The sequence below is a fragment of the Bufo gargarizans genome, chromosome 10, assembly GCF_014858855.1.
Source record: "Bufo gargarizans isolate SCDJY-AF-19 chromosome 10, ASM1485885v1, whole genome shotgun sequence".
Taxonomy (NCBI): domain Eukaryota; kingdom Metazoa; phylum Chordata; class Amphibia; order Anura; family Bufonidae; genus Bufo; species Bufo gargarizans.
Genome location: NC_058089.1, coordinates 18,805,156 through 18,819,207, shown reverse-complemented (window position 1 = coordinate 18,819,207; position 14,052 = coordinate 18,805,156). Strand labels below are relative to the sequence as shown.

Genomic DNA, 14,052 nt, shown 5'->3' with positions numbered 1-14,052 from the left:
AATGCTGTCAAAGTATACTTTTTTTTACCATTGTAAAAAACAAAAAAGTATATGATGCTTACTAGGATACAAGAACATGGTGTGTTGCGTTATTTTTTTTTTTTCTAACATATAATTCAAATGGAGGCATAAAATGTGATGTGATCCCATCCCTTAGCGACCTTTATTTAAGGCCTCATGCACACGATCAGTGATTTGGCTTCAGTGGTCCGTGTCCGATTTTGCTTCAGTTGTGTTTCCTTGTGTCTTCCTTTTTTTTTGTCTGACAGGGGAAAAAAAAGGAAGGTTAATGAAAAGTGTAATTTTATTACACCAAGGTCTTGTAGAAAAAAACGGGCGCGGACACGGATGACATACCAGTTGTGCATCAGTTTTTTTTGACGGACCCATTGACTTGAATGGGTCCGTCCTCCGTTTTCCACTGACAAGAATAGGACAGGTTATATTTTTTTTTTGACGGACTGGAATCACGGACGCGGAGACAAAACGGAGGACTATCATTTTTTTTTCACAGCTCCATAGAAATGAATGGGACCTCCGCTAAACTGTGAAAAATGACGGAACGGACGCGGATGCGCACAACGGTCGTGTGCATGAGGCCTAAGGGGAAAGTTTACAGCAAGTTTTTTGTTACATAAAAATGTAAAAAAAAATCTATAAATAAAGTGCATTAGGAAAACATTTCTGATCATCAGCCTTATACATGAGAAAATAATAAATAAATAAATGGCAGGTTACACGTTAATACATTTCGATATATGGCTTTCAATTAGCAAATGATTGTTTCAGTAAACTCAATATAATCTGATAATTAACCAAAATAAAATGACTTTCCTTTTTTACTTAATGTGTGAGCCGTGTCATTTAGTAACGAGAGTTATTTTTTTGGGGAAATGAGGTTTAGAAATTTTCACAGGTCACATTCACGTCTTATCCCAGAGACTGGAAGGAGTGGGGCCAGGAGCCTCAGCGGTGGAGCGGCAGTGAATGGGTGAGGGCCTTTTTTATTTATGTTAAATAGGGATTTGTGAGACTTCTATACTGATGACCTATTGTCTGGATAGGTCATCAGTATCTGATCGGTGGAGGTCTGGACACCTGGGACCCTCACCTATCAGCTGTTTGAGAAGACACCGGCGCTCGCAGTAGCGCTGCAGCCTTAGACACCGGCGCTCGCAGTAGCGCTGCAGCCTTAGACACCGGCGCTCGCAGTAGTGCTGCAGCCTTAGACACCGGCGCTCGCAGTAGTGCTGCAGCCTTAGACACCGGCGCTCGCAGTAGCGCTGCAGCCTTAGACACCGGCGCTCGCAGTAGTGCTGCAGCCTTAGACACCGGCGCTCGCAGTAGTGCTGCAGCCTTAGATACCGGCGCTCGCAGTAGCGCTGCGGCCTTAGACACCGGCGCTCGCAGTAGTGCTGCAGCCTTAGATACCGGCGCTCGCAGTAGCGCTGCGGCCTTAGACACCGGCGCTCGCAGTAGCGCTGCGGCCTTCTTGCTGCTTTTCTTTGGCCATTGACAACACATTCATCGGTCACGTGGTCCAGGAGCAGCTCAGCTAACCGCGATACCAAGCACGGCCGCTATACAATGTACCGCGCTGTGCTTAGGTGAGCGCGGAGAAGGCCGTGGAGCTCACAGGAGCGCCACTGCCTTCTGAAACAGCTGATCGGTGGGGGTCCCAGGTGTCAGACCCCCCTTCGATCAGATACTGATGACCTATTCTGAGGATAGGTCATCAGTTGTAAAGTCTTGAAAAACTATTTAAAAAAACTAATTGGTTTTGGGGTCGGACCACCCCTTTAGGACTGACAATCTAGCGTGTATGGAGAGCTTTCAACTCTTCCCCATAAGATGATAAGAGAAGAAACCAGCAGGATTTCTTGCCACTGTCATGTCTTGGTGGCGCAACTCGTGGGCTGCAACTCCACCCCATTCACTTACTTGTGATTCACATAGCGAAAAGTTACCACATAGTCCCAGCCTTTGGCGTTTCAAAAACCATTCTTAAAGGGGTTGTCTAGGATGTTCATTTTGATTACCTATTCTTGGGACAACGCCCCCCCCCCCCCCCCACATCCCAACTAAAATAAGTAGGAATTAGATACATAAATCTTAGAACCTAAGGTCCGCAATGCATGGGCACCGACCGCGGAGCAGCCGCATGCGGATCATGGACCCATTCACTTGAATGGGGTCCGCAATCTGCATCCAATGGTCCGCACCGCAAAAAGGTAGTGCATGCACTACTTTATTGCAGTGCGGAGGCACTGCCAGAAACGCCACGGAAGCACTCTGTAGTGCTTCCGTGGGGTTCCGATCCGTGCTTCCGTTCCACACCGCATCTCCCGGATTGCGGACCCATTCAAGTGAATGGGTTCGCATCCATGATGCGGGGTGCACATGGCCGGTGCCCCTGTGTATTGTGGACCCGCCGCATTCAACGGCCGTGTGCATGAGCCCTTATTAGGAGTCCCCTATCTCTACCACATCTTGCAAAATCTACGGCTGCTGGAGCCTCCATTTCTAGCACAAATTATAGCAAATCTGAAGGTCCAAACCACGCCATTCTCTTCATCACTTTTCCAAATGACGAGTGATGCATAAAAACAGCAAAAGTGGCAAATTATTGCATAAATTGTGCCATGTCCTAATTTTTGACTTCTCAAAGCCAGACTTTGACCATACACAGAGCCACTGACCCCCAAAAATGCACCAAAAGTGAAAAACATCCAAAGAAACCCGTGCTGTTCGTCGTGCATTTTATCTTGCATAACGACTTGCACCAAATATCTGGCCTAGGGCTTCACACGAGCGAGTTTTCCGTCTGGTTATGATGCGTGGAGCAAACGCATAGCATCCGGACTGAATCCCGACCCATTCATCTCATTTTTCACACGTCCTCTCTGCGTTCAGGAAAAATTGCAGCATGTTCTATATTGTGTGTTTTTCACACAGTCCAGACTCCATGGAAGTCAATGGGGCTTGTGCGAAAAACAGATTCCGGATACAATGTGTTTTTCACTGATAATTGCTGGAGATATAGATCGTTATTCTTCAGTCTTTCTCGACGCACAGTGAAAAATGCATCAAAAACTATTCCCTGGAAAAGTAGCGGATTGAACTTGCACGAAAAACCATCAGTGTTGGGGCTCGTTCACACGACCGTGTGAAGCTCGTGCTGTGGACCGCAAATTGTGTTCCGCAATGCACGGGCATCGACCGTGGCCCAGCCGCATGGGGATCGTGGACCCCTTCACTTGAATGGGTCGCGATCCCTTCGTTCCGCAAAAAGATAGAGCATGTTCTATCTTTTTGCGGTGCGGAGGCACGGAACGGAACCCCAGAAAGCACTCCGTAGTGTTCGTTCCGTGTTTCTGTTCCGCATCTCCGGGTTTGCGGACCCATTGAAGTGAATGGGTCTGCATCCGTGATGCGGAATGCACACGGAACGATGCCCGTGTATTGCGGATCCGCAAATGCGGTCCGCAATACGGCAACGGGCAGCACACGTTCGTGTGAACGAGCCCTTATACTGGACAGACCCTGACAGAATCCGATTCGCTTGTGTGAAAGAGGCCTTAGGGTGGTGTCATATGTATTTTCCTTGTGAAAATCCATTATTTTGGTGGGCTCAGAGGTAGTTTTTGCATTTTTTGTGCTGTTTTTTTTTGCACCTGAATAAGGTACTTTATTGCATTTATAACGCCAGCTGCGGATGTTAGCTGAAGGTCTATGGGAAATATGTTATGCAGGACATACAACCGTTTTTTTTTTTGTTTTTGCTACTGGAGTTTTTGTTAATTAGGAGCAGTTTTTGAGACTTTTTTTTGTTAGCAGCGTGTTCAAGCTTTTGGCATTTTTTCTGTATTTTGGCATCCCCTTTTCTATAGAGAACAAACAACATGGTTTACACAGTTGATAAGAAAAAAAGTCCCTAAAAAAACATAAAAACCACACTCGATATGAAAAAACACAGGAGGTGTGTGTATATATATATATATATATATATATATATATATATTGCATGTATGGGCCCTTCCAGCGTTTTTTGCAGGCAATTTTTTCACCTATGGTGTATTTTTGAGGCGTTTGTCTTCATTTACGTTGCTTTTTTTTGGGGTCCATGACACAGCCCACTCTGGGTATGGCGTATCTTTTATATTTTTTTCAAACTTTTTCCTACACACAGGGAAAAAACTGAAAAAAACACGTTAAAAATTTAAGACCAAACCAGACACAAGAAAAATAAAAAAAATCTTGTAAAATAAAAAAACGCATGAATTTCATGGCCCCCCCCCCAAAAATGCTGCAAAATATTTTTTTAAAACTGCGTGAAGAGCCTATGGCTGTGATGGTTAACCTCTGGCACTCCAGCTGTGGTAAAACTACAACTCCCAAGATGCTCACTTGCTTCACTGTTCTCAGAACTCCATAGAAATGAATGGAGCATGCTGGGAGTCGTAGTTTCAGCTGGAGCTAGCCATCACACGGCCCTGTGGTGTTCTGTTCTTACAAGTCATATTATCAGAACTGAGCTATTCATGAGAGGACCACCACCTTTCTTGAACGTAACAAGTGTGGTGTCTTTTCTCAATAAAGCTTACTCAATTCAAAACAACAGTGACCCCTGGGAAATGTAGTTCGGCCTATAGCAAAGGCCGACGCTCTGCGCGGCAGTTTTGACTACAGCTCCCGGCGTGCACCGCGCGAGTCTCATGTTCCGTGTTTCTGGCAGCCGGACAAGCGGCTGTGCTGTGAGAGTTTAGTTTGCTGCTGTTAGTTTGAAGTTTTACAGATTTTCGGGGTGGTCGGCCGTGTCCAGGGGCCGGGATGGAGTCCGACCCTCTGCTGGTTTCTGTGGAGAAGAGCTGGTGTGCAGACCCGGACTTCAGCTCCCAGGAGAGGCTCCAGAACCCCAGGACCGACTCGTACTCCTCCACCGCATCCTCAGGAGCTGCGGTCCTGCTGCAAGGAGAAGCAAGATCTGAAGTACCCAATGGTGGGTATATACCAAATGCAGTGTGACCCCCCCCCCCCCCCCCGCACTGGGGATCACTCTCATCATCCATTGTATGCCTATTTCGTATGACCTGTAATTTCGCAGATACGGCGGTAATAATAACTCTTGACCCTCCTATATCCGCCCGTCAGGCTGGATACGTAATAATAGCTCTGCATGTAGACGCGTCCGTTTTACCGCAGATCTGGTATCGTCCATTTTTAAAGGGAGAATGTGAAAAATTGCAAAAATTGTTGCAACTCGTCTCATCCCGTAGCGGACTGGCCCGCGTCGTCAAAGCGTGAAACCGCTATTATTATTTTATTTGTGTATCGCCAACCTATTCCGCAGAGCTGCACGCCTATTGACTTCACTGATATTGGCCCCTGACTCCATTGGAGCTCATCATCTAAAGCCCAAAATGAACCTGTCAGTTCGTTTCTGGGGTGGGCGAGGAAAAACCGGAGAACATACAGACTCCATGCAGATGCGGTCCTTGGTTGGATTCGAACCCGGGACCCCAGCAGGCAAACCTACTGAACGCTGAGGCACCATGCAAGGACTAATGACCTCTATCCCCTGTGTACAGCATAGAGGATGTCTGATAAGTTGGGGGTTCTCCAGCTGGGGCCCCTACCGATCATGGAGGGTCCCATGTTCCCACGAGTGGCGGTCCCACGTGTCTGCGCTCTCATGCATTTCCATAGGGTAGGCTGGAGTGCAGTTGGACACACCCGACCACCACTTTCTTTAGGTGTGGAAACATGGGACCCCTGTTCTCATTATTAGGCCTCATGCACACGACAGTTGTGTGCGGCCGCTGTTCCGTTTTCAGTTTTTTTCCGTGGACCCATTGACTTTCAATGGGTCCGTGGAAAAATCAGAAAATGCACTGTTTGGCATCCGAGTCCGTGATCCGTGTTTCCAGTCCATGAAAAAAATATGACCTGTCCTATTTTTTTCACGGCCAATGGTTCACGGACCCATTCAAGTCAATGGGTCCGTGAAAAATCACGGATGCACACAAGATTGTCATCCGCGTCCGTGATCCGTGTCCGTTTTTTCCTATCATTTCAAAGGCAAACTTGACTTAGATTTTTTTTTTTTCATTTTTCATGTCCGTGGATCCTGCAAAAATCAAGGAAGGCCCACGGAAGAAAAAACGGACACGGATCACGGAACAACGGAAACCGTTTTTGCGGACCGCAAAAAAAACGTCTGTGTGCATGAGGCAATTCACGGGCACTGATGATATCTCTCATTGATCTTCATCCATCTACTGCGCCGTCGATTATCCGCTCGCTCCCACTATGAGATTCTCCTAATCCATAGATAGCAGGCAATTGCTTTAAATGCAACTCCATAATGTCTGTGCCCAGCTGCACGCAGGGCTTCAGCTGTCTTGGCAGTGGTCCCTGGGTTGGGCACATATCTCGCCGTGTCCATATGGTATCTCTTACCCTGGGCGAGTCGATGGCTGTGGCGGTTTATGTGCTAGGGCTGATAAGTCTGAACTCTTTAAAGGGAAACTCTAGAGGGCTCTCTAATTGTAACCCTAGGAGTGAATACTTATACATTGTGTTATAGAATTGCATAAGAAGCCATTCCATAATGTACCTGGTTTACATGAATCAGTCTGGGTGTGAGCAGCAGGAATAGAAGAGTCTGTGATCTGTGATCTGACCCCTCCTGTGTATAAAGGGCGCCGCCGTATAGACTTGAGCTACATGTGGGAATTGCCTTTTATGCAATTCTCTAAAACGCCGGCCTGAATATATAATGGTGGGGGGGAGATAATGCATTACAGAGTTCCGAAACTCTGACTGATTTCAATGGAGGGATCCCCAGCCAGCTCATCTCTCTATCCCATCCTGTATGGGCCTGGCGAACCCGGTGAGAGTTGTGATCCGATGACATCAGCAGCACAAAGCATCCCCCTGTCCTGATTGTTTGTGACATTGTATCAGCCAGACACAAAGGACACAATTGTAGCAAAGGCCGAGCTGTGAGGTATTAGATCTGTACTGGTTTTACTTCCTCTGGATGCAAATGTTTTAATTGGGTTGCCATTCACTGACAGCAAGGAAGATCTTGTATGGAGCGCTGCAGGTTTTAAACATGATGCAAACATCTGCACTGTGTTTGGTCACATTGACTAAGGGAGAAAGGACGTATAACATGGGAGACTTTTCTATGTTCTCCAGGGGTGGCGGATGAAGACCTCTACGTCAACCAGGCTGTGGTGTTCATTGAAGACGCCATCCAGGTAAGTGTCCGCTGATTGACCGGAAAACTTGTTGTTTCCTGTTGAAAAATATTCATTTTGAAGTTAAAGGTTCATAAAGTTTTTAAATACTATGAAAACCCTGCCTTATAATTCAGCCTTCGGGCTTTTGCAGGCTTCAGAGCTGAAATCTGATATGCATTATATCAAGATCTCTTTACATCAGGCACTGGGATCTGCTGAATGTAGGAAAAACTGTGCCTGGGGCTCTTCTCCGGCAGAATTGGGTGCATGCGCACATAGTATAATGCAGGGCGTGACTCAGGGTCAGTACAGAATACAGTGAGTGCAGCTCTGGAGTATAATGCCGGATGTAACTCAGGATCAGTACAGGATAAGTAATGTAATGTGTATATACACAGTGACTGCACCAGCAGAATAGTGAGTGCAGCTCTAGAGTATAATACAGGATGTAACTCAGGATCAGTACAGGATAAGTAATGTATGTACACAGTGACTGCACCAGCAGAATAGTGAGTGCAGCTCTGGAGTATAATATAGGATGTAACTCATGATAAGTAATGTATACAGTGACTCCATTAATGTGATTTTATCTGTATATAAGCAGTCAGATGCCGGTCACTAATAATCTGTAAGATAATGAATGTCTTCTATGTTTTATCTCTCAGTATTGGGCACATATCAGTATCTTCTTATGATAGTCCTGTAATAAAATATTTCATTCCTCGCCTCGGGTGTATTATGTACCGAAATATTTTAGGAGAGAGCAAGGATAGCTTGTGACATGAGGGCGGAGGGTTCAGTCCAGTCCTCCCCACTGTTTTCTTACATTTATTGGACAAAGAGACCTTTTTATTGTGGGTGAATTGGGGCCTCGGCCTAAATTAACCTCCTATCAAAAAGACTGATTTGCAGACGTCAGCAGTTCCCATCGGCGGCATCGCTCGCCCGTGTGCGGGATTACCTCTGGATCAGAATAAACCATGAAGCTACTTTGTAAATAGTCTTAATGTATACCGCTGCTGTGCAGACCTGTCTCCATGGTTACAGACTACAAACACACCCTGCGTAGTCTGATCCTGCAGTCCGCTCTCTTATCCTGTCTTCTACCATCTATAGATTAGCACAGTAGGGGGGGGGGGGGGGGGGACATACTGGTTTTATCTGTATCAACAAGGCTTTCTCTTTGTGTTGCAGTATCGCTCCATAGACCATCGCGTCGACCAGAACTCCCTGCAGTTGTATCGATGGTATTATTCCGACTTGTGCCAGAGGTGAGCAGTGCAAATTTACAGTAAATGATAAAGATTCGCCATCATCCCTCAAAGACGCCACTTAAAGTTTTTTTTGGGGGATTAGATATTGATGACCTCTCCTAAGGATAGGCCATCGGTATCTGATTGGTAGCGGCCCAACACCCCCATCGATCTGCTGTTTTGGGCAGTGGGCGGAAGGCCGTTAATGGCAGCTGAGCTGCAGTACCCCTACATGGCCACTACGTAGTGCACAGAACTGTTTGCTTCTGGCTCCCTCCACTGCGTAGTTTCCAGCGTTAGCTCCTGCCCTGTACAGCGGATCAACGCGGAGTTGTCGGACTGATGACCTATCCTGAGAATAGGCCGTCAATGTCTAAACCCTGGAAAACCCTATTTTAGGATTGTCATTATCTGAGTATGTGGAATTAAAGGGCATCTGTCAGCAGATTTGTCCCTATGAGACTGGCTGACCTGTTACATGTGCACTTGGCAGCAGAAGACATCTGTGTTGGTCCCATGTTCATATGTGCCGGCATTGCTGAGAAAAATGAAGTTTTAATGTATGCAAATGAGCCTCTAGGAGCAACGGGGGCGTTACCATTACACCTAAAGGCTCTGCTCTCTCTGCAACTCTCTCCACATCGATTGACAGGGCCAGGCAGTGAAAACAATTCAGATTTATTATGCGGTACCACCCTCTTGTCCTTAAAGGGATTTTACTATCATGAACACTTATCAACGATGTAGAGAAGAGGCTGGAATTGCCTGATCAATGGTGGTCTGACCACTGGGACCCCCACCGATCACAAGAATGGAGCAATGGTCCAGCATACGTGCTACCCCCTTTTTCAATCTGTCGGATCGGCACAGGTAAAAGGGACCGTGCTCTCCTGATCGGTAGGGCTGCCGGTGGTGGAGAGAGATGTGTCATTTAGGGCTCATGCACACAAACCTATTATATATATATATATATATATTTTTTTTTCCTGGTCTGATGCGGACCCATTCACGGGTGTGCTGTCCGTATCTTATGCAACCCCATTGAAGTAAATGGATCCGCATCCGCCCCGCAAAAACTGCAAAAATAAAATGTTTGTGTGCGTGAGCCCTAAATGACCTGCGTGCTGTCCATATCCGTATGCCTGTTCCGCATTGCGGAACACTTGCAGCCGTGTACATGACCTCTTGTTCCGTAGATCAGTATGCGCTGCATCTAAAACGGTCAGCAAAGCCATTTGCAGTGCTGTTGAATGCCGTCAATTGTCCTCTGTTATCAGCCATTTCAATCACGTCAGGAATTAACTCTTTAAGGCGGTTCAGTCCAAAATTGCTCATTTGTCTCCCGTATTTCCGGTTGTAATGACGTTTACATGGGATCGGCCGATATGCGCCGTTGCACTTGGGCAGTGCCTGCTCCTCAGGGTGACGTCTACTTCTTCTATTCCCCTCTTCCCCCTTCGGAAGGATTTTAAATGTGACGATCTGTGTGAATCTGGCGTTGGCCTTTGTAGAGAGTCCGTCTTCGCTGACGCTCACATCGGATGTCCGTTACCGCAAGGCTGCCTGGGAGCCGCCGTGTGGCCTGACTGAGAGCATCGAGTTTATCACTTTCCTGCTATTTGTTGCTGACCTCTCTGTGAAGGTAAGTGCCTGGTGCGCCAGGAGGCCTCCGTATAGTCCCTCCTCAATAGGAAACCAAGAAAGATAAGCCCCCCGCCCTTAGTTATAGGAGCAATCGGAGTATTAAAGGGGCGCACCACTTTGGACAATCTTTGTTTCTTATAAAACTCCTATAGTAGCTGATCTAAAGGTATCCTCCTGCCCTGACCCCCAGAGATCAGTTGTAATGTTTGGCGGAATCGGTCAACAGGTGTTCAGTTTCTCTGCAGCGCCTCCACTGGGTAAATGGGGTATTACACCGTTGGAGACAAAACTGAAATCAAAGTGCAGTCTGTCTTATAGTGGTTTCACACTGTAAATGTATCCTTAGCTCCCCTATTCACTTTCACTATAAAAATTTTTTATTACTGGCACTGTTATCCAATACATTCCAGAAATGTAAGGGTTACATAGCATCATAAATCAATATAATGCTATGTGAATCCCGTCAGCGCTGGGAGGTCAGGCCGGGAGCTGCGTTGCGGACTCGCTGCGGGAGGAACACTCGTCTGCAAGGGGCCTATGAGATGTGACGGCGAATAAATACTCCTAATAACAACACCACACAAACTAAATAAAAATAGTGTTTATTTAAAAACAAAAAGGAGAGTTCATGCCCAAATATCTCCCTCCCTCCAGTTATTAACAATAACCATTGGCGACCCTGATCCACTGTCCTCTGATAGTTTTATTTACACGTGATTTTTCCTTTTTTCACATTTTTAAGGATGTCAAAATAAAGATGTAGTTTTAATTTGTACATATATTGGGTTGGGGCCCCTAAAGGATTTATTTTTAGTCAGTTGACTGTTTGGGATTTTGTGGAAATTATCCCGAGGGTCCCATCTAGGGCCTTCAATTTGATTAACTCCTCAAAGCATACTGCGCACATTGTACGGCGCTGTTCTTGATATTGCAGCCCAGGCCCATTTACTTGAGTGGGACTTAGGCCAAGTGACTGATGACGTCACTGGTCTAGGAAGAGGCCACAGCGCTTACTGGTGCAACATGGCTTCTTCAAACAGTTGATCGACAGGGGTTTTGGGAGTCCGACCCCCCACCGATCTGATACTGATAACCTGTCCTGAGTATAGGCCATTAATATTGTACGCCATAAACCCCTTTAAAAAAGTAAAGCAAGGACTGGAAATGTGACGTGAAATTTTCTTTTCTTTTTTTAATTTTTTAGAGTTATTTAATTGGGTGGAATGAGTTCATGAAGAACAAATGGCTGCTCTGCTACATCGTGACTCTTTCGGTTTCCATTGCGGATTGGACGGTGTCTTTGTGCTTCATGTGCAGAGAGGTAAGAGGTGTCCCCCATGACTAAGCCGGTCTACGTTGCTTGTAATTTCTGCTCCTCATTGTAACGCCCTGCGCAAGGACGAGGGTGCGGCTCGAGGAAGCTCCCAGTGCAAACAGACACTTGATCCTTAAAGGGACACACAGTTAAATACAACTAAAAAGAAAATGCTGGATAACACTCATCCTTGATCCAAAGGGTAAACTACACCTCTAAAAAGTATTTTTTATATTTCCCTAGAGGTGTTCATTTTGCTCCCCCTCCAATGCCTGAGCATATAAACCTTTGGTTTGTGGCAGGAGAGGCAGCTGCTCCCATGTTCTGTCTGCATTGAAACCATCAGGATTAAATGGGTTATCGCACAGATTTACAGAAAAAAACACATTTTACTGACAGAGTGGAATTTTCAACCACTTTTTATCTTGTTTACTTACCCCTCTGCAGCTCTGGTATCTTCATTTTCTGAGGGTGGACTGCAGCACCTGCATCTCTCGGGAGTGCACTGCAGTCAGCTTTTGTAAAAGGGGTATTGCCATCTCGGACATTGAAGGCACAGCAGCACATGGCGAGTGGCTGCCAGAATAAAACTACGACATGTCCGACATTCATTCCGGCAGCCTCTCGCCGTGCGCTGCCGTGCCTCCGCCGGAACTCTGCACCGCCTCCATTATAGTCAATGGGGACAGAGCGGCAGTCCGGGGGCACACAGTCACCAGCGGCAGAACGGATCCGGCAGGCTGTTCACCCGACGGAACAGCCTGCCGGAGGTCCGTGCCGCTAGTGTGAATGTAGCCTAAGCAGATGGGAATAAGCTGCTGCCGGACATTTCTGGTGGTGGCTTATCTCCTGTGAGAACAAAGGGATTTGACCTGTTAAAACCCAAATGCCCGACCCTTCTTTCCCCCCCAAAATCTGCTGCCTGTGGGGAGGGAGAGTCGGGAGGGCCACATACACATTAAATGGTCGCCCGCTGAGGACAAAATCAAAGGGTTCAGTTGATGTTAATCTAATTTTTATGGCCAGCTTTACCTAAGGGGACAAGACTGACGGAGCAAAATCACCACTGTCCACACATGATGATAATCGCCTGAATTTCCGTATTCCTTATTTTAAGTGGGTGAGAATCCGGAGGCTCCTGCGACCGTTCTTCCTTCTCCAAAACTCTTCTCTTATGAAGAAGACTCTCAAATGCATCAAGAGAACATTACCGGAGATGGGCAGGTACGAGGGAAAACGGAAGGCTTTGGGGTGTCTTCAGCCATCGCTGGGTGTTTCAGTCAAAGCTTGGAGACCATTAATGTCTGCCAGTATGGCTTCTCTTCAGTATTCGCGGTTCTTTCCCGCTCATTACCTTGTGCATCGTCCCGTGTATATGGGGTCGTACACAGGACTACAGGCTACACACAGGAGTGGTTTGTAGTCTGTTACTATAGAGACGCATAGGTCTGCAGAGCTGTATACACAAAACTGTAGGATGTTTTGGGATCAGCCACCTGATTGCAGCCAGCTCGGCGCACAGTTGTTTTAGGCCTCATGCTCACGACCGTTGTTTTTGTCCGCATCCGAGCCGCAGTTTTTCCGGCTCGGGTGCGGACCCATTCACTTCAATGGGGCCGCAAAAGAGGCAGACAGCACTCTGTGTGCTGTCCGCATCCGTTGCTCCGTTCCGAGGCCCCGCAAAAAATATTTAACATCTCCTATTCTTCTCCTTTTTGCGGACAAGAATAGGCTTTTCTACAATGGGCCGCCTGTTCCGTTCCGAAATTGCAGAAGGCACACGGGCGGCTTCCGTGTTTTGCGGATTCGTGTGCATGAGGCCTTATTGTGATGTGCAAGTGTCTTGTTTGTGCTGCGTGTAACCCATGGACTTGTTTCCTTCTAGTGTGATGCTGCTCCTGGCTTTGCACCTCTGCCTCTTCACCATGTTCGGTATGCTGCTGTTTGCTCATGCAAAGGTAACCACACAACTAATTAGAAAGCTGCTTTGCTTATTACTTGCGCGGCCACTAGGCGGCCTGCGCACCTGCAACTGCCTCTTTGGCATCGTTTTAATGGACTTTAAGCTTAAAGGGGTCATCTGCTTTGGACAAACTACTTGTCAGAAAGGTCCCTTGACAATAAGCAGATGACAAAGTGTCTTCCTGCTGGGAGCCTCCAGCGATCGGTTGTAATCTGTGAGGAAACCTGGCAGTAAGTGTTCAGTTTCCCTGCAGCGCCACCACAGGGGGAAATGAAGCATTACACACGGCGCATCAGTGCAATACATGACCGAACAGGTCCTCCAGATCTAGAGAAGCTCATTGGGATTGCTCTTTCCTCTGGCCAAGAGATGAGGACACCTCTGTTCACTTTTGAAGGTGGTATGAAACTGGGCTACATTAAGGAGTTGTCCCATGCCAACGTATCCGCTATTCACAGGATTGACGATAGATGTCTGATGGGAGTATGACCGATGGGGGCCCCCCCCCCCCTGCCAATCACTAGAATGGGGGCCCTAGACACCCATCCCCTATCCTGTGCATAGCGGATAATTTGTCATAGGACAACCCCTTTAATCTAGACCAGCCATGCTCAACCTGTGGCCCTCCAG

At 47.0% G+C, this 14,052-nt stretch overlaps 1 protein-coding gene across 1 annotated transcript in view; it reads left to right on the top strand.

Annotated features, from left to right (window-relative positions):
* The first annotated feature begins 4,285 nt into the window (after positions 1-4,285).
* TPCN2 (two pore segment channel 2) overlaps positions 4,286-14,052 on the top strand; it is a 32,745-nt gene continuing 22,978 nt past the window's right edge. Inside the window, exons 1-7 of the mRNA XM_044269870.1 lie at positions 4,286-4,999; positions 7,204-7,265; positions 8,442-8,518; positions 9,965-10,142; positions 11,349-11,465; positions 12,577-12,683; positions 13,345-13,417. Coding sequence (XP_044125805.1) covers positions 4,831-4,999; positions 7,204-7,265; positions 8,442-8,518; positions 9,965-10,142; positions 11,349-11,465; positions 12,577-12,683; positions 13,345-13,417 — 783 coding nt within the window. The 5' untranslated portion in view covers positions 4,286-4,830. The remainder of the gene's footprint in view (positions 5,000-7,203; positions 7,266-8,441; positions 8,519-9,964; positions 10,143-11,348; positions 11,466-12,576; positions 12,684-13,344; positions 13,418-14,052) is intronic.